Source organism: Lithobates pipiens, unplaced genomic scaffold (genome assembly GCF_037356315.1).
Source record: "Lithobates pipiens isolate NorthernLeopardFrog02 unplaced genomic scaffold, aLitPip1_a1.2 Scaffold_25, whole genome shotgun sequence".
NCBI lineage: Eukaryota > Metazoa > Chordata > Amphibia > Anura > Ranidae > Lithobates > Lithobates pipiens.
Genome location: NW_027507787.1, coordinates 183,323,374 through 183,348,036, shown reverse-complemented (window position 1 = coordinate 183,348,036; position 24,663 = coordinate 183,323,374). Strand labels below are relative to the sequence as shown.

The following is a 24,663-nucleotide window of genomic DNA, read 5'->3' as shown; positions in this document are numbered from 1 at the left end:
CTGAGGTTATCATTGCGCATCCATTCCAGATGCTTGTATTTGACATCACATACATCACATACAAGCATGTAAGCAGGATGTGAGAGGTGGATCAGCAGGATGAGTGTGCCAGGGCAGGCAGATTTGACTCATCTCGGCTTCCTTTCACCACTCGGTATATCACGCATATCATAAATGAAAAGAGGGTACAGCGGTGGAGCAGATGTGCAGGGAGGTACAGTGGTGGAAGAGAAGAGAATGGGGTTCAGAAGGGGGACAGATGAGCAGGGGGGTTCAATGTTGGGGCAGATGAGCAGGGGGTTCAGTGTTGGGGCAGAAGAGAAGTGGGTTCAGTGTTGGGACAGAAAATGGGGGGGGGAGAGCAGTGGGGCAGATGTGAAAGGAGATGTATTGGTGGGACAAATGAGCAGGGAAAACAGAGGTGGGGCAGAAGAGCAGGGAAGTACAGAGCTTAAACAGATGTGCAGGAGGTATATTGGTAAAGCAGATGAAAAAGCAGGTTACAGTGGTTGAGCAGATGGGTTCAGTGTTAGGACAGATGAGAAGGTGATTCAGTAGTGAGACAGAAAAGCATGGGGATATGGCAGCGGAGCAGATGGTCAGGGAGGTATAGTGGTGGGGCATATGAGAAAAGGGGGTACACTGATGGGGCAGATGACCAGGGGAGTTACATTGGCAGGACAGAAGAGCAAGGGGATACAGTGGTGGTGCAGATGTGCAGGAGGTACGGTGGTGAGAGGGATTAGAAGGGGGTTCAGCAGTGAGACAGAAAATCAGGGGGGTACAGTGATGGGGCAGAGGAGCAGGGGGGTTCAGTGTTGGGCCAGATGAGAATGAGGTTACAGTAGTGGGAAAGATGAGCAGACGGGGTTCAGTGTTGTGTCAGATGTGAATGGGGTTCAGCAGTGGGACAGAAGAGCAGGGAGGTACAGCAGTAGGGCAGATGTGAAAGGAGGTGCATTGGTGGACAGATGAGTGGGGGGTTACTGTGATTGGGAAGAAGAGCAGGGGGTACAGAGGTGGGCAGATGTACAGGGGGGTATAGTGGCATAGTGGCGGGGCACAGGAGAAAGGAGGTACATTGGTGGGACAGATGAGCATGGGTTTACAGCAGTGGGGCAGAGGACCAGGGGGTTACAGAGGTGGGGTAGTTGTGCAGAGAAGAAAGGAGGTATCAGTGGAACACACGAGCAATGGGTTAAAGTGGTGGGGCACAAGAGCAGGGGGAACAGAGGTGGGACAGAAGTGCAGGAATTACAGTGGTGGGGCAGATGAGAAAGGGGGTTACAGTGGTGGGGTAGATGAGCATATAAGTTCAGTGTTAAGACAGATTTTAGATAATCGGTTAGTAGTAATATGTTATGCATATGCCTGTGTGCACCGGTTGGCCGGGGTATGCCCCAAAGGCCCTGTTTTGTACTGCAAAATAAACATTTTCAATAAAGAAAAGAGAAATAGAGAAATAAAAAAATAAAAAAAAGTTCAGTGTTAAGACAGATGAGAAGATGGTTCAGCAGTGAGACAGAAGAGCATGGTGGAACAGTGGTGGAGCAGATGTGCAGGGAGTTACAGTGGTGGGGCAGATGACAAAGAGGGAACATTGGTGGGGCAGATGAGAAGGGGTTTACAGTGGTGGGACAGAAGAGCAGGGGGTACAGTGGTGAGGCAGATGTACAGGGGGTTACAGTGGTGGGACAGATGTGCAGGGGGTACAGAGGTTGGGCAGATGTGCAGCGTGTTACAGTGGTGGGGCAGATGTGCAGGTAATACAGTGGTGGGCAGATGTGCAGGGGGTTACAGTGGCGGGGCAGATGAGAAAGGGGGTACATTGGTGGGGCAGATGTACAGGGGGTTACAGTGGTGGGAAAAATGAGCATGGGGTACAGAGGTGGGGCAGGTTTGCAGGGGGTTTCAGTGGTGGGACAGAAGAGCAGGGTGGTACAGTGGTGGGGCAGATGTACAGGGGGTTACAGTGGTGGGACAAATGATGAGCAGGGGGGACAATGATCTGACATGTGAAGGTACATGAATTTTGGCTGATCTGAAGTGTGGAGTTGCAGGAACTGGGGCTGATCTGAGGCGTGAGAGTGCGGGTTTTAATTTCTCACTACTATTCAAGTAGTTTACACCATTTACTTTATAAAAAATCCTTTTCGTAATTGAGAGTATGAAGTTGACATTTTTGTTTTTGCATGCTCAGTTTCTTTGAAAACATTTTTCGGCACACTGTGCTCAAAAGATTGCCTACCCCTGCACTAGGCCCACATGTGAAATTTGAATGACCTATGTAAGTTAATAAAACGTTTTGGAACAACCCTCATGTTAGAAAATTTCAATATGAAAAGTTACAAATATAAATATTAAGGATCTCAAACACCATTTAAAAAATGTATTTTATTTTGTTTTACACAAAGTGCATATGTGTCTGATGTCATTACAAAGTAAAGCAACTGTTAAGTATGAGTACAAGTCAAACATCTATTGAATGTTACTTAACACCTACGGCAAACCCGTTTTCATGCACAGCTGCTGTACGCAGCCATGCTGGGACTAAAACATTATCCAATATAACACAGGCGATTGATCCTCCAGGAATTGGTGACATCACAGAAGCATGAGGACACTAGTTTGTGGGAACCTGATAGGTGCAATTCTTGGTTCCAAAAGCAAAATTGATAAACATGTAAAAGCAACAAGTACACTTTAACATCTTTAAACAAAGTGAATGTCCCAATAGCTGTGGGTTTACAATACAATTCTTTCCTGTACATTTACACAACAGCTGCTAGAAGAATGTCTGAAGGCAATAACTTTCGACATTACTGTACATCTTAGTCATCAAAGACCATGGTTCTTCTATGTTTTACAATCGCTCTATTAACAATGTGAGGCAATGTCAATGAAGTGAAATGACTGTGCCTGTCTGGAAAACATGAATGTGGACCTCAAGGACTGGAGCTGGAGAGCGCTGACTTACCATATATGTTTCACCAATACAAAAACATGAAAGCTAAATTGCAGAAATATACAGGTTCATCCTTTATACTGTTACATTTAACAGGAGGAATACCTCTTCATGTTTTTGCTGTAACTTGGTTATTTTTGATGTTGTGTAAGGTCTCTTCTACAAATTTTTCTTTTATATTGTAATTCAGTGGTATTTAAACCTGTACCCTGGCAGTGCCAGACATATATGGGGAAAAATTTCCACACAGCACAAGTAAAGCTCTAGTCTAGAATTTTATTAAATTCATCTACATTTCCATAAAGAAATCCTGCAACTAGTAATTTTGCTCACACTAGAGGTCAGGTTTGAGACTATAGGTTTGATGTACTAAAAGAAAATAGTCTGTTTACTTTGCAAGGGAATTTTCTCCGCAATCACTAGGCTAATAAAAAATTCTCTTGCAAAGTGAATAGCCGATTTGCCTTTAGTAAAGTAACCTTTATCTATCACGGCTTCTGTGTCTTTGAGCTGATGCCTCCGAATCTGTTTGTAAGGGGAGCCTATTGGCATACAATATAAGTATTTGCACTGTTCTTCCATGTCCACAGGAATATTTTATTATTTCAGATTTTTTTTAAACAGTGTTTAACCAAATAATTCCATAAAATAACTAAATTCAATTACAATTCTCTGTTGGAATGAAAAGTCTGTAGTGAACCATTCAGAGTAGCAGGCCAAGAGGAAAGCTTTGAATAAAGCTGGCCAAGGGAAGAGTGATTTTTTTTTAGAAAGCCACTTTTGACCCACAGGCAATCAGCTGTATAGATGATAATCTGGATTATGTGAAAGCTTGGAATGCTTTATGTAGGCAAGATGGTATATTTAGAAATAAGAAAAAAAAATCATATACGCAGTGATCTATATTACTGTAATGTTTAATTTGTTGAATTGTTGGAAACAAGGTGAAGTATAACTATATAAATAAAATCGTTTTAATGGTCATCTGAAATACTACAGTCATGAGTGTATTTGGTGAAAAAAAAAATCATTTTATTTTTATGATAGAGAACCCATTTTCTGATCCATAATTAAATGTTTACTTGTACTGTGTTCCTCCTTACATTGGATTCTTCTATTGTGAAATCAAGGTTTTTGGTGTTGTCAAAATTCATAAAGACCAGCATCTTGAGACTTCAGCTGATACCAAATTGTGCATGTGCCTGTGCCTCAAAGGCATGTCTACAGATTATCAGTATTGACTTCTTTTTGTATTCTATATGGTTAATAAATACAACAGGCTATTGGCACTGAGCATTCTTAGTGCATGGATATGGCAGGCTTGTTTTATCTCTACATCTTGTAAACTTTTCACTAAACCTCTGCATATGGGCCCAAACTGCCGAATACTTTTAGGCTTTAAATGATATTAAAAAATATAAAAGATATTCTATGGATACTAAACTGAGTTTGTAAAAAACATTTTTAAATGTACAAGTCTAATTATAGAATAACACTCACAACCATATCTGTATTAAAGAATAAAAGAAACAAAACAATAAAGGAATTAGATTGGAAGACAAAGTATCTTTTTTAACACCAGTGCCATTGTACTCAAGTTGGGTTCCCAGATTGTGTAGCAAGGCAATTTCAGGCAATTTTGGTTGTTCCTGAACTGCATCGCTTGTGTTGACAAATCTTGCTGGGAGTATTAGTTCAAAAAAATCTTAAGGTCTGTATTTCCAGTCTGTGGTTTCTGATGTCATATATTGGCACTGGAGGGGATAGCGTAAGAAGGAGGTGCTGAATTGCATCAGTGTTTTCTCATGGCATATATACAAAATTTTGTTACATTCTTAGGGTGAATATGGAATTATTTTTCATTATCCATTAAGGAATTAATCTGTTGCACCTCGTTGATACACAATCCCCAGTAAGAATTACAGGTTGTATCTCTTAAACTGGTCACTGCTTAGAAAAAATCATTTTAATGCCCGTTAATCTTTAAAGTATTATGGCATTAACAATTCCAATTTTTTCTAGAGAATATACTAACAAACATAATGAATATCTTTACACATCTTTACTATTTCTCCAAAGTCATAGACAATGTCTGTATCAGTGGAATCGGTGGAGAATGAAGACAAAATGTTGAGTGGCTGATATAAATTATTGCTTGTTGTTGCTCTGAAATTTTCTTGTGGAGGAGCACTGTGTCCAGATCCTATGTGGACTGCTGGGTGTACAGAAACAAGATCGATGCACTCAGCTTAAGTTTATGGCTCTCATCATATTAAGCAGCAGATGATCCTGGGAATCACTTGCTGTGATGGTTTTGTCAAACACCAAGGCTTCGTCTTTTTCTTTTTCCTACAATTATAGAGTCACCTATAAAAAAAAAAAAAAAAAAAAATTAAAGTATGTCTTGAAAAAAGCATAAATCTGGACTTTGTTGCCTTCCCATTCTGGAATCCCTACTTGTTTGGCTGTCATGTTGACCCTTTTGCTTCAATGTGGTGAGTCTCTGATCCAGAACCAACATACAGAACAGGTCAGAACGTATTTCTCAATTTTTTGCATAATTATTCCAGATCAGTGACTTGAAAAGTAATGAAGCCATGACAGTTCTTAAATTTCTCTCTTTACAGTATATTTACATAATATAATATTGTTCACTGATAACCACAAGAGAATCTATATAATGATAAATATATTGTCCATTAATGTGGAATACAGGATGTTCTAAAACAAATTTCGTTGGTGGTTAGTTGCTTTGTGTTACAGCAATGGGGCCCTAGGTTCAAACTCCACCCTCTGCCTATGGTTTGAATATATTTACCATGTTTGTATAGCTGTCCTTTTCTGTCTTCAACTTTAGTTAGTAATGCTATCCTAACATTTTTTTAAAAAGAAGACTCATCTCTAAGGTGGTTACTGAGTCAAATCTGCACTTTCTTCGGGAGCTACAGCTGCCAAAGAATCTTCATAATCAACCACACTTTCAGGCGTGTCAGATGCTTGGTCCCTCTCTGTGCTCTGTGGTTCAGTCTACTGGCCCATACATCACTACTGTGTTCGGTAGTGACATATGGGCTGGCTTATGGGACTGCAATGCACAGCAGGGGACACAGGTATCCAACACATTTGGAGTTATCAGGTTCTTAACATTCTGCTTGACGCCATAGATCTGCATGAAAGCAAAGTTATGACTGTGCGTCATGGAGGTACTTATTAGGAGTCTTCTTTTGCAGGCAGCCTATTATAAAAAAAAATTGTGGCTAGTGACTAACTTACTTTTAGCAGCTTCTGACCAGATAGGCCATAGACTGTGTGTTTGACTGTGGTAGGACCATCAGTGTGTAAGCTGCTCAGAAGATAAATCTCTAAATAAATATTCTGTAAACAATGCTGGGATTTGTTGGAACTACAAAAATATGTATATCAATAGCATACCCTTCTCTCCTTTAAAACCCCTTGGTCCCTGTGGTCCAGGATTTCCTGGTTCACCTCTGTCACCTGTAGAGATAAAAAAATAAAAAAAATTCACATTTTGCTTTTACGTCTTTAACACAGAGAACTGCAGGATTTGTTGTTGTTTTTTTTCTTTTTCTCTACTAGCATTACAAGCATGATGGATGTATAAAGCGAAAAACATTCAAGATCAACTCAGTGTATTAGACAGTATTCCTGCAGCTTAGTGAATCAGCTGTATTGGCCTTGTGTGCAAAACCATAATACATGGTGTCTAAAAGTTCACTAGAAATAAATATTTATTTTGTACTGAATAGAATAAAGAATATCAATGCGGTTCACATAGTGACTCACTCAATAATGTATAGGATAAAACTGTACAATTAAATGTACTCTTGTTGAAATTATATTTGGTAGATTAAAGTGGTTGTAAGGCTTACCTGTAGGTCCAAGAAATATCTCCACGGCTCCCATGCGCATGCGTGGGAGTGAGGTCATCGCTGTTCCGGCACTGTGAGTGGCCGGAGTAGCGATACCCGGAAGAAGATGGATGCTCTGGACTACAGGGGACAGCGGTGACATCGCTGGCTCCTGTGCCAGGTAAGTGACACATAATGGGCTACTATGCAATGCATAGTAGCCCATTATGAATGAATGAATGAATGAATGAAATACTTGTATAGCGCACAATGCGAACTGATTCGCCTCCCTGTAGGGAGACAAAGAGGAAGTAAACCCATCAGGGTTTACTTCTTCTTTAATAGAATAAAAGCCCATACATAAATTAAAAAAACATCAAATAATTTAAATTGATAAACACCCTGTACATTTAAAAAATCTTGTTTATATCATGTTGTTACCTTTGAGACCACGGAATCCCCTCTCTCCTTTTTGTCCTGCCAGACCTGGTGGCCCGGCAATGGTTCCATAGGCTGAAAAATAAAAGGGTTTAGTTTTTATTTTTCCTCTTGGATAATCCGGTAAATACCTTCACATATAAGTTAAACTTTATGATGGCAGCTGGTAGACAAAACTATAAGTTAATCCTTTACAGTGGTTATTTACTACTGGTATAAAATGCAAAAACTTTCCCAAATATAGACCAGCATTCTATACTATCTTATAGGATAAATCACGCTCTATATAATCAAATGCTCATGACTTTCTCAAACAGTGAAATGCTATTTTTTAATCATTGGTTCTTTATTCTATGTACTAAGAATATAGATAAAATATAATAGAGAAAGCACGTCTCTTACTTCTGAAGAGTTCCATAAGATCAGTGGTGATGTTAGAATGTGTTGCATATATCTGACAGATTCCAGGTGGTCCTGGTGGTCCTTGGGGTCCAGGAACAGAAACTCTATTATGGCTGAAAGAGATATCTCCAAGAAGGCCTTGATCTGAAAATTGCAAACCAACAAAATCAGGGTGATACAAGGATAATGAGTGTGTTCAACAACATTATACTGTTTCAGCAATTCTGTAACCTGATCTACGTCTACTAGCTGGAAAGGCAACTGAAGCAAAGAACCTACTTTGGATTTGTTCTGTTACACGAGATGCCACTTCATTATAATCTATGGCGAATGATGAGGAGCCTGATGAAGAAGAGTATGAGGAGCCTGATGAAAGGGATGATGATGATAAAGAAGATGATGATCGAATATCCCCACTGTCTCCCTTGAATCCTCGTGGTCCAGGAGGTCCAGGTGGTCCCGGTGGACCAGAGATATATCGGCGGATGTTGTCACCTGTGGAAAATAAAGCAAGTGTATGTTATAATGTGGTAGACTTTGCACTTCTTATTCCTAAATTCATTAAACAAGTGTAGCACCCTCTATTGTGCTAGACGTGGTAGTGGTTAGGTTTTTGTTAGTATAGGCAAATTTCAGGTTTAAATTGCAGCCAAGCCTGTCTGTTTGTCTGGTCTGGGTTGGAAGAGACTCAGGCAGAGCTGAGTGACTCACAGGCAGCATCACTGAGACCTCCCACTCCTTTCCTGATCATTCTGGAATCTTCTGGAAAGGAAGGAGGAGAACAGAGGTGGAGCTACCTGGAGTGTTCCGAGGAGCCCTGACCAATCCCCAATTGGTATTGGCAGGGGGCAGGCCTCTTTAAATACGTTAAAATACTTTAAAAAAGTTTGGATGGAAGCTGGAGATGGAGTGCTAGACTGTCATGACCTTTGAGGGAGCTCCCCAGTCTGAGGGGTGACCTTGGGCCTGGGCTCAGGTGTAGACAGGACCCTCTCAAGATGCGCAGAAGTGTTATGGACAGGTGGCATGAAAGCAAGGAGAGGACAGCAGGAGAGCACTGCCAGGCATATCTTCAGGAACAACTACACGTCATAGCCAGGAGGGCTGGTGAGTGACACACAGTCAGAAAGCACTGGGGAGGCATGCCTGCGAGGATTGGGAGGTTCAGTCCTTAATAAATGTATTACATTTGCAGAAAAGATTGCATGGAACTATTTGTCTTTGAGAAGATTTAAAGAAAAAGGTTTGTTTGTAAAACAGAGTAAAAAGCTATTGAAATGTGTACCGTACAATAACACACAGCAATCAGTAAGATGCCATATTCCATAACCATTGGATATACAAGCACATAGACAGAATATGCTCTGGCAACAAGAATGGAAGCATGGCCTTTATGTCACCTGTCATTTATGCTTGGCCCTGGGTCAGGCATTAAAGAAAGTAAAAAAAAATCTATTTACTTGTTAGATATTCAATAAGCTCAGTCCGTAAAGCATCGCTCCTGGAATCCTCAGCAAAGGTGGCGAAACTGCTGCTACCGCTGCCTGGTAGTCCAGGTGGCCCAGGTGGTCCAGGTGGTCCTGGAATCCCTCCAATATGTTGCACATCTTAGGAAACAAAATGGTACCAATATTAGTAATGAGGATCAGGGGTCTCCAAAATTTTCAAAGAGCCAGTTTATTGTCCTTCAGACTTTAGGCGGGCCGGATTGTGGCTAGCGGGGGTAGAAATGTCCCAGGCTCCGCATCAGTAAGAATAAATATGGCCTCAGGATTGGTGGTCAATAGGAGGATTAGTGCCCCTCTTAGTAGGAGGAATAGTATCCCATCATTGGTATCAGTGGAAGAAATAATGCTCCATTGTTGGTATCAGTGGGAGGAATATTGCCTCATATCAGTGGGAGGACTAGTGCCCAAGGGCCAGATAAAAGCTAGCAAAGGGCCACATCTGGCCCTCGGGCACAGTTTGGAGACCCCTGACCTAGATCAATAATTTCTTTACCATATTTCCTGTAATGAGTGTTTGAAAGTTAAACTCAAGAACAATGAATTGTAGCTAAGTAAAATATCTAAAAATTGTTAAATAACACTGTCATGGCCAGAAAGGCATTGTACTTACTTTGCAGGTAACTTGCTATTTCCTCTGGAGTGAAACCAGCTGTCAAGCTTGTTACGGAATTTCCTGGTGGTCCCATGGGTCCTGGTGGTCCCTGGGGGCCTTGTGCGCCAGGGCGACCTGGGCGACCAGGCTGACCTGGTGGTCCTGGTTGCCCAACAAGTCCTCTGAATTCAGAAGCTAGATTTGTAAAAAATATTAAATATTAATAAATGATTATTAATACAAATTCCAGAATAAAAATGATGAGGCATACACCAGTAACAAAGAAAAAGAAAAAATATATATATTGTATACACACACACTCAGTATATATATATATATATATATATATATATATATATATATATAGTTGTGTTTATAAGTTTACATACCCTGGCAGACTGTATGATTCCTTGGCCATTTTTCTGAGAATATGAATGATAACACAAAAACTTTTCTTTCACTCATGGTTAGTGTTTGGCTGAAGCCACTTATTATCAATCAACTGTGTTTACTCTTTTTAAATGATAATCAGAAACTACCCAAATGACCCTGATCAAAAGTTTACATACCCTGGTGATTTTGGCCTGATAACATGCACACAAGTTGACACAAAAGGATTTGAATGGCTATTAAAGATAACCATCCTCATCTGTGATCTATTTGCTTGTAATTAGTGTGTGTGTATATAAGGCCAGTGAGTTTCTGGACTCCTGACAGACCCTTGCATCTTTCATACAGTTCTGCAATGACGTTTCTGGATTCTGAATCATGGGGAAAGCAAAATAATTGTCAAATGATCTGTGGGAAAAGGTAGTTGAACTGTATGAAACAGGAAAGGGATATAAAAAGTATCCAAGGAATTGAGAATGCCAATCAGCAGTGGTGTTCAAACTCTAAACAAGAAGTGGAAAATGAGGGGTTCTGTTGAAACCAAACAACGCTCAGGTAGATCAGCTAGAATTTCAGCCACAACTGCCAGAAAAATTGTTCAGGATGCAAAGAAAAACTAACAAATAACTTCAGGTGAAATACAGGACTCTGAAAACATGTGGTGTGACTGTTTCAAGATGCACAATAAGGAGACACTTGAAGAAAGATGGGCTGTGTGGTCGAGTCGCCAGAAGAAAGCCATTACTACACAAATGCCACAAAGTATCCTGCTTACAATACGCCAAACAGCACAGAAGCAAGCTTCAAACCTTCTGGCACAAAGTCATGTGGAGTGGTGAGACCAAAATTGAGCTTTTTGGCCACAACCATAAATGATTCATTTGGAGAGTCAACAAGTCCTATGATGAAGGGTACATCATTCCTACTGTGAAACACGGAGGTGGATTGCTGAGTTTTTGGGGATGTGTGAGCTACAAAGGCACAGGAAATTTGGTCAAAATTGAAGGCAAAATGAATTCAGTATGTTATCAAAAAATAATGGAGAAACATTTGCATTCATTAGCCAGGAATCTGCACATGGGATGTACTTGGACATTCCAACATGACAATGATCCAAAACACAAGGCCAAGTTGACCTGTCATTGGCTACAGCAGAATAAAGTAAAAGTTCTGGAGTGGCCATTTTAATCTCCTGACCTCACTATCATTGAGCCACTCTGTGGAGATCTCAAATGTGCAGTTCTTGCAAGACAGCCCAAGAATTTACAGGAAGTGGAGGCTTTTTGCCAAGAGGTATGGGCAGCTTTACCATCTGAGAAGATAAAGAACTTCATCCACAAATACCATAAAAGACTTCAAGTTGTCATTGATGTTAAAGAGGGGAAAACACCGTATTAAGAACTGGGGTATGTAAACTTTTAATCAGGGTCATTTGGGTACTTTCTCTTGTGATTATGATTTAAAAAGAGTAAACACGTTTGATTGATAATAAATGGCTTCAGCCAAACACTAACCATGAGTGAAAGAAACGTTTTTGTGTAATCATTCATATTCTCTGAAAAATGGCCAAGAAATCATAAATTCTGCCAGGGTATTATCATTATTATTCAGGATTTATATAGCGCCAACAGTGTGCGCAGCGCTTTACAACATCAGGGAAGACAGTACAATTACAATACAATTCAATACAGGAGGGATCAGCACGTTAGAGCTTACAATCTAGAAGGGTGGGTCAAGTGGAGTAGGAGATAGATGGACAGATTGGGTAAGGAGTTTCATAGGCTTGGAGAGGCTCTGGAAAAGTCCTGGAGGCGAGCATGGGAGGAGGTGATGAGAGAGCTAGAGAGCAGGAAGTCTTGAGAAGATCGAAGAGAACGATTAGGTTGGTATTTTGAGACTAGGTCAGTGATGTAGCTTAGGGCAGAGTTGTGGATTGCTTTGTAGGTAGTTGTTAGTATTTTGAATTTGTTGAGTGAGCAGAAGCCAGTGGAGGGATTGACAGAGAGAAGTAGCACAGACAGAGTGGTTGGTAAGGTGGATGAGTCTGGCAGCAGCAATCATGATGGACCGAAGGGGGGATAGAGTATGCAGAGGTAGGCCAATGAGGAGGGAGTTGCATGTAATCGAGGCGAGAGATGACCAGGGAGTGAATTAAGAGCTTTGTTGAGTCACTGGTTAGAAAGGGGCATATTTTGGAGATGTTCTGGAGGTTGAGGCGGCAAGATTTGGACAGTAATTGGATGTGGGGGTTAAAGGAGAATTCAGAGTCCAGGACTACTCCTAGGACCTTGGCATGTGGGGATGGGCTGATTGTGCCATCGATTTTTACAGAGAGCTCAGGGGAAGAGGTACATGGGGGAGGAAAAACGATAAGTTTGGTTTTGGAGTAAGTTTGAGGAAGTGGTACGACATCCAGACTGATATATGTAAACATATGAGCACAAATGTGTATATATATATATATATATATAAAATATACATGCATTTACACACCCCTACTGCATAGCACTGTACTACCCCCTGGTTCAATTTTACTATAAATTGGATCATCACAGTGCTAACTGAACAATGGTATTGGGACTAATTCTGCATCCAATGACCAAAATTAAAACAGAGAGATGACATTGTTGAATCTCAATTGCAGACTCAGAAACTAGATGCCTTAACTGCCTGTGTAATGTGGCAGCCATGTGTAAAATATATGATTGACTGTATAGAATGAGAAAAATTATCATAGGTAAAACATATATGTATTTGAACTGTATTTAGCATTATAACATTATGTCTTACTTTGGAGTAAAGCTGTTATATCGCCATATTGTGATCCAGGTAATCCTGGCAAGCCTGGTGGGCCAGGTGGTCCTGGAAGTCCAATCTGTAGCCCATGATCTAGAAGACAGACAAATGAACATAAATCTCTTACAATGTTACCCAGTGGCACAAATAAACCACTTTTTGTATGCTATGTCTTTATACCCTGGTTTGGTCCTTTTTAACCCCACCATAAGAATTAGAATTGTTGTCAACATGTAAAAAGGTTTGCCCCACTAGCACAGTTTTGCCACATGAATAAAGCACCTAAATCAGGTGACTTAGCCCAAGGGTGCTAAAAGTTAAGCCATTATTGCTGACTTTTTATTGACTGGTGTTGTACCACTGAATTGGTGTAAGGCCAATGTGTTGTCTATTTTTAAAAAGGGATCAAAGTCTTTACTGTAAGTAACTACAGACCGGTTAATTTAACTTTTATAGTCAGGAAGATACTTAAGAGCTTAATAAAAGACCACATAGAAGAGTTCTTGCTAGAACATAATATTTTAAAGCAATAGCCAGCATGGATTGATGAAAGACCACAGTTGTCAAGGTAGGCAAAATCTTAAACAAACATAGTATACTTGGAATTTGACACAGTTCATCATACACAGCTAATGTGCAAATTTAAATCCACAGGCTTAAAAAAATCAGTTTGTAAATGGAGAGAAAACTGAATAAAAGACCATATTCAGAGCGTGATTAATGATTCGTAATCTAAATGGTCTAATAGGTTAACAGAGGTGTACCCCAAGGTTGAGTGTTAGGACTCTTACTTTTTAACACATTTATAAATTATATAGGGTCTGGGATTAAAAGTACCATTTCAGTGTTGTGCAGATGACAACAAGCTATGCAGTGGAATTACGTCCTTACAGGATGTCTCCGAACAAGTCAACCTCAATGCACTATTTAATTAGGCAACTATGTGGCAAATGAGGCTTAATGTTGATAAAAGTAAATGTATGCACTTGGGGGCTAAAACAATTACAGGTCCTTCTCAAAAAATTAGCATATTGTGATAAAGTTCATTATTTTCTGTAATGTACTGATAAACATTAGACTTTCATATATTTTAGATTCATTACACACAACTGAAGTAGTTCAAGCCTTTTCTTGTTTTAATATTGATGATTTTGGCATACAGCTCCTGAAAACCCAAAAAATCCTATCTCAAAAAATTTGCATATTTCATCCGACCAATAAAAGAAAAGTGTTTTTAATACAAAAAAAGTCAACCTTCAAATAATTATGTTCAATTATGCACTCAATACTTGGTCGGGAATCCTTTTGCAGAAATGACTGCTTCAATGCGGCGTGGCATGGAGGCAACCAGCCTGTGGCACTGCTGAGGTGTTATGGAGGCCCAGGATGCTTCGATAGCGGCCTTAAGCTCATCCAGAGTGTTGGGTCTTGCGTCTCTCAACTTTCTCTTCCCAATATCCCACAGATTCTCTATGGGGTTCAGGTCAGGAGAGTTGGCAGGCCAATTGAGCACAGTAATACCATGGTCAGTAAACCATTTACCAGTGGTTTTGGCACTGTGAGCAGGTGCCAGGTCGTGCTGAAAAATGAAATCTTCATCTCCATAAAGCTTTTCAGCAAATGGAAGCATGAAGTGCTCCAAAATCTCCTGATAGCTAGCTGCATTGACCCTGCCCTTGATAAAACACAGAGGACCAACACCAGCAGCTGACATGGCACCCCAGACCATCACTGACTGTGGGTACTTGACACTGGACCTCAGGCATTTTGGCATTTCCCTCTCCCCAGTCTTCCTCCAGACTCTGGCACCTTGATTTCCGAATGACATGCAAAATTTGCTTTTATCCGAAAAAAGTACTTTGGACCACTGAGCAACAGTCCAGTGCTGCTTCTCTGTAGCCCAGGTCAGGCGCTTCTGCCGCTGTTTCTGGTTCAAAAGTGGCTTGACCTGGGGAATGCGGCACCTGTAGCCCATTTCCTGCACACGTCTGTTCACGGTGGCTCTGGATGTTTCTACTCCAGACTCAGTCCACTGCTTCCGCAGGTCCTCCAAGGTCTGGAATCGGTCCTTCTCCACAATCTTCTTCAGGGTCCGGTCACCTCTTCTCGTTGTGCAGCGTTTTCTGCCACACTTTTTCCTTCCCACAGACTTCCCACTGAGGTGCCTTGATACAGCACTCTGGGAACAGCCTATTCATTCAGAAATTTCTTTCTGTGTCTTACCCTCTTGCTTGAGGGTGTCAATGATGGCCTTCTGGACAGCAGTCAGGTCGGCAGTCTTACCCATGATTGCGGTTTTGAGTAATGAACCAGGCTGGGAGTTTTTAAAAGCCTCAGGAATCTTTTGCAGGTGTTTAGAGTTAATTAGTTGATTCAGATGATTAGGTTAATAGCTTGTTTAGAGAACCTTTTCATGATATGCTAATTTTTGGAGATAGGAATTTTGGGTTTTCATGAGCTGTATGCCAAAATCATCAATATTAAAACAAGAAAAGGCTTGAACTACTTCAGTTGTGTGTAATGAATCTAAAATATATGAAAGTCTAATGTTTATCAGTACATTACAGAAAATAATGAACTTTATCACAATATGCAAATTTTTTGAGAAGGACCTGTATATATCATACATACTAGGGGGAGTACAACTGGGAGAATCAATGGTGGAGAAGGATCTGGGTGTTCTGGTAGATCATAGACTTACTAATAGCAGGTAATGCCAAGTTACAGTTTTGTAAAGCTAGCAAATACTTCCTTGTATTAAAAGAGGTTTAGACTCCAAAGAGAGAAACATAAATGTGCCCCTGTACAAATCATTAGTAAGACCTCATCTGGAATATGCAGTTAAATTGTAAGCACCAGTTTACAAAAAGGATATTGGGGAACTGGAGAAAGTGCAGAGCAGTGCAACCAAACAGATAAGAAATATTGAGGACCTCAGCTATGATTAGCTGAACTGAATTTATTCTTTCTTGAGAAGAGGAGATTAAAGGAGATATGATCAACATGTAAAAATTCATAAGTGGTCCATATAGTGAACTTGGTGTAGAGTTAGTCACGTTCAGGTCATTACAAAGGACAAGGGGGCACTCTTTAGATCTGGCGGAAAAGAAAGGCTTCTTTGGAGAGCTGTGAAAATGTGGCATAGACTCCCTCAATAACTTGTTCTGGTCAGCTCATTAGATTGTTTTAAAAAATAACTGGATGCATTCCTAAAAGCTCAAAATATAACTGGATACTAATATGAGAGGTAATAACGCCAGGGTTAGTTGATCCAGGGTATAGCGGATTACCTCATGGGTGATCAGGAAGGACTTTTTTCCCCTACTGGAGCAAATTGGATCATGCTCTTTTTTTTTTTTTTTGCCTTCCTCTGGATCAACCGTGGGAAAAGAATAGTGTATATGGCGGTTTTTTATTCATATGGCTTTTTTAAAAATCGATTTAATACAAGTTTAACACTAATATGTCATATGTATGAACTGTGTGCTAGTATTGTTCAAATTAAAAAAAAATATTAACATACTTTGCAGCATGGACAGGATTTCTTCATAAGTTACAGCTGGACCTAGAATTGTTCCGGCTCCATCAGTTGAAGTCAATCCTGAACCTAAGAATACAAAACAGACAGAGTGTACTTATGGAGTCTATTTCAATGATGCAAAGAGCAGTAGTATGTAGCTATTCGTATCACCATTCAAAATTCACCTTTTACTTATTTCGCTGGCATAAACTGCTACAAGATTAATTATGTTAGGTTGCCACAGAAAACTGCACATTCTGCACTTTGCATGTTATTAACTAAATCAAAATGTGTTGAATGTTTTTAAATAAAGAATGGAGGTTCTCACTTCACTAGGTATTCAAAACTTACCCCTTATATAACTCATAACTCGGCTTGCCAATTCTGCATAATCCACTTCTTGTCCACTGTCTCCTGGTGGCCCTGGTGGTCCCTGCGGTCCAACAAGGTAGTTTCTGACATTTTCACCTGCTCAAGAGGAAGGACATGTCAATTAGATGACGTGAATTCAAACTATACCTGTTCTAAAAATTGATGTTTTTATTAAACTTTCGTGCACTTTTTTGATATTACCAAATTTGCCATTATATCTTAAGGTTTATTGAATATACTTTGAGCTTCTCAAACCATAGACATTATGCGGGAGATTTAGTAAAAAGGGAACATTCAGAATCTGGTACAGCTGTGCATAGTAGCCAATCAGCTTCTAATTTCAGATATGTTTCTAATCTGAGTAGCTTTAGATGTTGCACTTTACAGTTTTCGTGAATAACCCCCTATGTAACCAATTTACTATGTCAAATACTCTATTTCATTCATTACTTACTTTGGAGGTACTGAGCAATGTACTGTTGGACTTCTTCTGCTCCACGACCAGAACTGCCAGGCTCACCAGGAGGACCAGGTGGACCGGGAACACCAGGTGGACCGGGAGGACCAGGTGCACCTTGGCCAGGTCTTCCTCCAGGTGGGCCTAAAAAGGGAATAGGCATTTTTAAATAATCTAGACAAAATACATTTTATGTAATTTATATAAAAACTAAAAAAGTTGTTTATATCAACGGTAAACCACATAGATATGTATCAGTATGCTATAATGCAAGCCTACCATGGTCATGGACTGTAAGGAAACTTTTAGGATAGCAGTCATGGAATGACAGAACAAAATACTATCAGAAAATGTATCATTATTTAAAAACTTTACTTTTAGAACTTTGTATAAAATGTTTACTGCCCTCTGTGGGTTTATTGCTTTGGAGGTAGGGCTAGTAAAAAATAGGAGGTAGCTTTACTATATGCATTGTAAAGACCACCCACCATACCATGACCACCCACCTAATATTGAATAGGTCTCCCTTTTGCCACCAAACAGTCCAGACCCATTGAGGCATTGACTCCATTAGAGCTCTGAAGCAGTGGCATCGCTAGGGTAGAGCGGATGGTGCAGTCTGCACCCGGGTGACGCCCGCTAGAGGGATGACACATCTGAAAGCCCTAGCTCCCTTTGGCAGGTTTTTTTTCAGCCGACCCGAAACACCTCCAGCCAGTGCCATGGACGCCTGGTTTGTGTCTTCCTCCTCCTACCTTGCTGCCTGTCACTATCTCCACCCAGGCAGTGCAGCTGCACACTGTCCTCTCAGGCCTCTCCTCTCCAGCTGCCGCCCGGGTGTAAAGTTTAATTTAGCCGTCCACCCTGTCCTGAGTGCGCGGTAACGGGCGGGGGTTGTTGGCCACCACCGCCGCCCTGAGCCCAAGGTGAAGTGTGATATGTAAGGGAGGTTGCCATGGTGTTGGCTAGTGTAGATGCTGCTAGCATAATAAATAATAATAAATATTATAATATATAATATAGCAGCTATGTCCAGCTCAGGGTGGATGGCTCACTCAGCTACCATACCAATTTAATATAATATAGCTGTGTCCAGCAGCACTCCACCTCCTGGTTATCAGACACAGCTATATTATATAGGTATAGTAGCTGACTAAGCCGCCCACCCTGAGCTGGTCTGATGGGAGGGTGTGCTGCTGTGTCCACCACCCAGGTATAGTAGCTGAGCTGAGTTGCCCTAAGCTGGTATGATAAGGGGGCGTGGGGGGGTTGTGTCTGCAGCCCAGGTGTAGATAGAGAGTGACCCACACCCAAATCAGATCCGTCCGCAAAAGGTCACAGCAGCATCTTGCCATCTTCCCTGGCTGGACCATCCACCACGGCCCAGCAAGCAACACCTTGTTGTTGGCAGGTCACAGCATCTTGCCATCTTCCCTGGCTGCAGGCATCAGATCTCATCCAGCAAGCAACATACCGTGTCAGAGGATCAGTTCCAAAATCCAAATCAAATCAAATCAATGCCAATGATGCCATTGTCTGCTGTCCTCAGTCATCATACAGTGGGATCTATGGATCGGATCTGTCCCTGACAGCATATAATGAAAACTATGGGTGGAGCTGCATTGACATCACTCCTGCACATGTGTGTGGGAGACCTCGGCTACGGCACAGTGCGGTGTTCTGAAGGTTCGGCACGGTATGCCATACCTTCATAGTGCATGCGCCGTGACCTCACCAGCTAGATCTAGCGTGAATATCTCCTAAACTGTGCTCGTTTAGGAGATATTTATTTTACCTACAGGTTGGCCTTATTATAAGCCTACATGTAGGTAAAAATCACAAAGCAGGCTTTACTAGGCTCCCTTTCTATAGCGCTGCACTAGTTAAGCTTTTAAGTGTTATATGTTATATTTTTTTCCAGCAATATTGTGTCAGCAGCTTTACTAAGTGACTTTTAGGTAACCCTAGTGCACCATAATTTGTCTATAATATTATATATAAAATTATTGGGGGGGGGGGGGGGTTGACACCTTCTTTTATTGTACTAGGTGACAACAACCCTAGTGACGACACTGCTCTGAAGGCATGCTACGGTATCTGGCATCAAGCTGTTAGTAGCAGATCACTGCCTATGCTGGCTTGTCTTCCTTCATCCTGAACCAATCTCTTCTCCAGGTAAGCGATGCACAAACAGCCGTCCATCCACATGACGTAGAAGAAAACATCATTCATCAGACCAGACCACCTTCTTCTATTGCACTGTGGTCCAGTTTTGCTGATCATGTGTCCATTGCAGGTGGTTTTGGCTGTGGACAGGTGTCAGCATGGTCGCCTCGACTGGTCTGTGGCTATGCAGCCCTATACACAACAAACTATGTGTTCTGACACCTTTCTATCAGAACCAGCATTACATTTTTCATCAATTTGAGCTACAGTAGCCATTTTATTGGATTGGACTACATGGGCCAGACTTTACTCGCCACATGCATCAATAACCCTTGGCCATCCATGTCCCTGTTGCCGGTTCGCCGGTTTTCCTTGCTTGGACCACTTTTGGCAGGTTCTGACCACTGCAGACCGGGAAATCTCACATAAGCTGCAGTTTTGGAGTAGCTCTGATCCAGTCGTCTAGCCATTATAATTTAGTTCTTGTCAAAGACTCTCAAATCCTTACGCTTGCCCATTATTTTTGCTTTCAGCACATCAGCTTCAGGGACAACATGTTTACTTGCTGCCTAATACATCCCATTCACTTTCAGGTGTCATAGCATTGAGATAATCAATGCTATTCACTTTAACTGTCAGCGGTCATGTTATGGCTAATCGGTGTGCAATGATATATTTTTAATACTGTTTTATAGCATAGTCATTACTACATTCATACCAGCTATATATGTTTTTACTCACCTCTGGAGCTTCCTGGAATACCAGGGGCACCAGGAATACCAGCTTCACCTGCAAGTAGATTTAAAAACATTTGACATCTGAACTGTTGATTTGCTTAGTTTATTTTATTCTGTAATGTCACGCTTTGAAACTTATATTTACCTGGATATATGCAATGGGTCTGTGGTAATGAACATGTGTGCCAGTATATTTGCTTAAAATTAGTGTTTTTGTCATCCCAACAACTCTAATATGCTAATAACTGTAAACGAATCCCACTGCCATTTGCCCTAAAGTCTAATCCTAACCCTAATCCTAAACATACATTCTGTCCTTGTCTAATCCTAACTGAGTAACCACTGATGAAATGCATGTTTGAGGAAAGAGGGGTGTGACATTTTTTAAGATTGACGGCACAAACAAAAGAAAATCACCAGATGGCCCCATTTGAGAGTTAAGCTGGTCATACATAATTTTCTTCCTCAATTTCCTTTAGTCTTACCCTCAACTATGTAGTGCAATGGCCTGCCTGATTGCATATTTATTGGAAGTGTTTAGGTTTGAACTCATAAAATATGTTTTGGTAAATCTAAAGAAAAATTGTATAATGTATGGTCAGCCTTAGGTTGGTACTTGATTATCTGTAAGATCTGTGAAATATATATTACCTCTCTCTCCTGGTTGTCCGGGTTGTCCTGGGCTTCCGGGAGATCCAGGTGATCCTGGAGATCCTGGGCTTCCTGGAGGTCCGGGAGGTCCAACAGCTGAAATGACAATGTAAGAATCAGGCATTCCTATCTAATTGGTATCATATAGTTAACTAATTGAAAACAAACTTGTTTTTGTGGAAAATTTGTCTCTTCTATAAAATGAGTAAAAGCACTGACCATCACGGCCTTGTTGTCCGGGAATTCCTGGTTGACCTGGATCACCTGGTTGCCCTGTAAGATAGAAATGGAGTTATTTACAGATGTTACTAAATCCAGTTTGTAAATTTTGCTACCATTGTAGCTTGAGTTAGGGCGAGGAGCTATATTTGCTATCACAACTAAATATTTACAAAGAAAGTAGGAAAATAAAAATATATATTTATTATTTTTACCTGGTTGTCCTGGAATACCTCTTTGACCTGGATCACCTACAGAAAGAAAACAGAAATATTAATGATTATTGTGTAAATTAACTACATTTGTTTGCCTTGTTGATTATATTTAAAGATACATTTAACCAAATGCCTCTGTTCTTCACTGATTGTATACTGGGTCATTTATAAAATGTGAAGCAATGAAGACTAAATAAGAAAGTAAAAGATAATATCTGGTTGTTCATTTTTATCAGTAGCATATGGTTGTTCATTTTTAGTTCTGTCTTTAGACTTTTTTGTAAACTCATACCAGTGTTTGTTGCTGCCTAACATCCAGTTGGATAACAACCAAAATACAGTGAAAATTCTCACACTACAATTGGAGCACCCTAATTTGCTAAGAGACTAATAGCCAAATAACATTTTGAAAATGTTGAGTGGATATAAGGGAAACTTATGATTCTCATTTGTGGTTCACTATTTTACTAATGTACATTAGTCTAATTAAAATCAATATAATTTTACAAAACAAATTGTTAAAAATAAGTACATTCTGCCAGTTGTGTCTAATTTCTCTGTAATTAGAAAGCAAAAAACATATATATATTACTTGATACTTTTAGAAACGGACTATCTTTCTGCATCCACTTCCTGTGCTATATCATGCTGATTGAGAGCACAGTGTTCACACAAAACATTGGGAAAGCCTACATCTTGGCAGCTTTTTTTTCTTGTAGAGGCTTACTCAGCTATTACAAATATGGTAACATTTAATAAAGACCTGAAGGAAAAAAAATTTTTTTTAGTTTGTGTATACTAAGGTAAGTCCTGTTTTTTTTTGTTTACAATCTGAGTCCCATGCAGGAGATTTCCTTTCACTTCCTGTACCTTAATTCCATTCAAAAACAGGAAGTGGGAGGATACTCCCCCAAATTTAGGGAAATCCCTGGTAGTCACCAGTACTAGAGTCCCCATTGGATGATTTCCCCTCTATTCCTGTTCTAGTGACCACCCAAAGTTGGGATTTTCTTTCATTTTCACTCACAGTGTTAACAGGACAAACAGAAAGGGTGAATCTCTCTAACAGGGACACAGGCAACAAAAAAAAAAACCTCCACTCTCTACTCCCTCTCCACTCTAAAATGAAAGTATCTCCAAAGGTTTTGCCTTCAGTTATACTTTAACAGCTTCTCTCTACTGGAAGCCAAACTCTTCTGTGATGTCTACTGGAAAATTTGTTTTGATTCCTAAATATAACATATGAACACTTTTGTCTTATATTTCTAAGGCTTGTAGGGACTGCTAATACTGTATGAAAAAGTGAACCTGTACAGAGCAAAACAGCAGTACTCTTGAATTGCTGAGCATCTCCCCTGCATATTTTTACCTTTCCCTTGTTCCTTTCCCTGCCAGGAGGGAAGAAAAACACCAGATACTCACTCCCCTTCTCTCATATGACAGTGTTGCTGCTTGGTGATTGACCCACTGTTATCACATGGTATTGGAGAGAGATTCATCAATCTTGTGTAAGCTTTGACTAGGATCAACTAAGAGCTTTCACAAGGCTTCTTCTCTTCACTCCAGAGTAGCAGAAAAGAAAGTGACAATAAGTATTAGATGCTATGAGGCTGGCTTTAAAGTGAACCTTTTGCTTTGATCTGCTTTGCTACAGAATGAGTCAGTGAAGACTGCATCTGTTATAAAGTGAACTACTCTACTGTATAAGAGCTTATCAGATGCTTAGTCCCTGACATTAAGACTCAATTTACATTCTATGGATCAAAGTCACATCAAAAATCACACAAAAGTATTGTAGGCACCTTTTCAAAGTCTCTGCGACTTTAAGTCCTTGCTGTGCGAGTATGATGTCCAAAGTCATATGACAAATCGTGCAAGTGTGAATGAGTCTTTAGTGTCTTATTATTTGCTCTTACCTGGGTCTCCTTTACCACCTGGTGCGCCAGGAGGTCCGGGTGGGCCAGAAACAGCAGCTTCTGTGGAAACAAAACAATGTATTTTTCAGTTGCCACCAGTTTTTCTATAAGATATTTGACAGGCAGTAATCAGTTAAAAATGTCTACATACCTGCTGATCCTGCAGGACCTGCTGGACCTGCTGGACCTGCTGGGCCTGCTGGACCTGCTGGGCCTGGTGAACCTGGTGGACCTGCTGGGCCTGGGGGTCCCTGTTTAGCTTCTCCTGAACAACACAATCAGAAATTAATGTTAGATACTTTCCTATATATTTATATAATTCTTATCTTACAAAAAAAAAAAGAGATAAAGAGAATCCCATTTGGTCATGCTTTTACTGATAATTTTCAGATAAATCAAATGTATAATTTAACTAAAAGATATGAGTACCAGGATGAAAAACAAAATTCTGTGTTGTAATGAAAGCAGTAGCCTAGTCCATTACTCTAAAGAAAGTTGATACCAGAAAAATCTGTGTGGTTTTCCAATTCCCATTGTCATTTGTTCCCATTTATTAAATGTATAGGTCAGTTGTTAAAGTTGGGGTAATGACAAAAAAACTAATATCTATTGTCTTATTAGTGGTTACCGATCACATACACTGTGTGTTCTGATTATGCTAATTTAGACAAGGACTTACCCTGTGGCCCTGGTGGACCTGCTGCACCTGGTGTACCTGCTGCTCCTGCTAGTCCTGCTGGACCTGGAGGTCCTGGAGGACCTTGAGAACCTGCTTGTCCTGGTGGGCCTTGTATGGAAGCACCTAATTAAGAAAAGCAGAAAATTTGGGTTAAAACCAAAATGATATAAGCCAATAAGTATTAACTTTGAATTTTTTTTACTTCTTTTATTTTTCTTCATTTATAAATAGCAAAACAGTGTAATCAGTCAAGTTTAGGTGAGAGAACAAAAGCACCTCCCCCTAAAATACTTTAAAAGGAGCCCTAGACCTCTTACTAGAGGCCCCAACATTCAGAAAATGATGTAAATTATTTTATGTCTGTTTTAATGAGGTGGACTTTATCAGTATTTTTCTGCTGATGTGTGTTTAATAGTATTAGATTCAAGGAAAGTCTAGAGGGTTGTGTCACCTAGAAAAATCTTTAGTTCTTCTAATGAACTTCTTCTCTTTCTGCCCTGCTTTTACTTGCCAGGATGATAGGTTGTCTCCAGAAGCTTCAATGAGAAGCTACAGTAAAAAATGAAAACTAGCAGCATAAGTGCCGCAGAGCAGAAGATTGTCAGATTGGGATTACAATACTATTTTACACAGAGGCTGCTATAAGACCTTTCTCCAAAATAAACTGTTCAATTTGGGATGGACAACCTTCCTAATTCCACAATATAGCTTATACTTATACTTATAATTTTCTCATGCAAGCAACCTTTCTTATAAATGACACTTGAGTTT

At 40.3% G+C, this 24,663-nt stretch overlaps 1 protein-coding gene across 2 annotated transcripts in view; it reads right to left on the bottom strand.

Moving 5' to 3' along the window:
- Nucleotides 1-2,379: 2,379 nt before the first annotated feature.
- Nucleotides 2,380-24,663, bottom strand: part of COL17A1 (collagen type XVII alpha 1 chain) — a 73,101-nt gene continuing 50,817 nt past the window's right edge. The window contains exons 39-56 of one of the 2 annotated variants that reach the window (XM_077455250.1): nucleotides 23,893-24,015; nucleotides 23,365-23,478; nucleotides 23,214-23,273; nucleotides 21,298-21,333; nucleotides 21,083-21,136; nucleotides 20,864-20,959; nucleotides 20,217-20,264; nucleotides 17,307-17,453; nucleotides 16,832-16,951; nucleotides 16,484-16,567; nucleotides 12,955-13,053; nucleotides 9,793-9,969; nucleotides 9,135-9,281; nucleotides 7,954-8,169; nucleotides 7,675-7,818; nucleotides 7,276-7,347; nucleotides 6,398-6,460; nucleotides 2,380-5,332 (exon numbers count right to left, since the gene is read on the bottom strand). In XM_077455250.1, the coding sequence (XP_077311376.1) occupies nucleotides 5,283-5,332; nucleotides 6,398-6,460; nucleotides 7,276-7,347; nucleotides 7,675-7,818; nucleotides 7,954-8,169; nucleotides 9,135-9,281; nucleotides 9,793-9,969; nucleotides 12,955-13,053; nucleotides 16,484-16,567; nucleotides 16,832-16,951; nucleotides 17,307-17,453; nucleotides 20,217-20,264; nucleotides 20,864-20,959; nucleotides 21,083-21,136; nucleotides 21,298-21,333; nucleotides 23,214-23,273; nucleotides 23,365-23,478; nucleotides 23,893-24,015 (1,850 nt within the window). In that variant the 3' untranslated portion in view covers nucleotides 2,380-5,282. The remainder of the gene's footprint in view (nucleotides 5,333-6,397; nucleotides 6,461-7,275; nucleotides 7,348-7,674; nucleotides 7,819-7,953; nucleotides 8,170-9,134; nucleotides 9,282-9,792; nucleotides 9,970-12,954; nucleotides 13,054-16,483; nucleotides 16,568-16,831; nucleotides 16,952-17,306; nucleotides 17,454-20,216; nucleotides 20,265-20,863; nucleotides 20,960-21,082; nucleotides 21,137-21,297; nucleotides 21,334-23,213; nucleotides 23,274-23,364; nucleotides 23,479-23,892; nucleotides 24,016-24,663) is intronic. The other variant, XM_077455251.1, reaches the window with a different exon arrangement.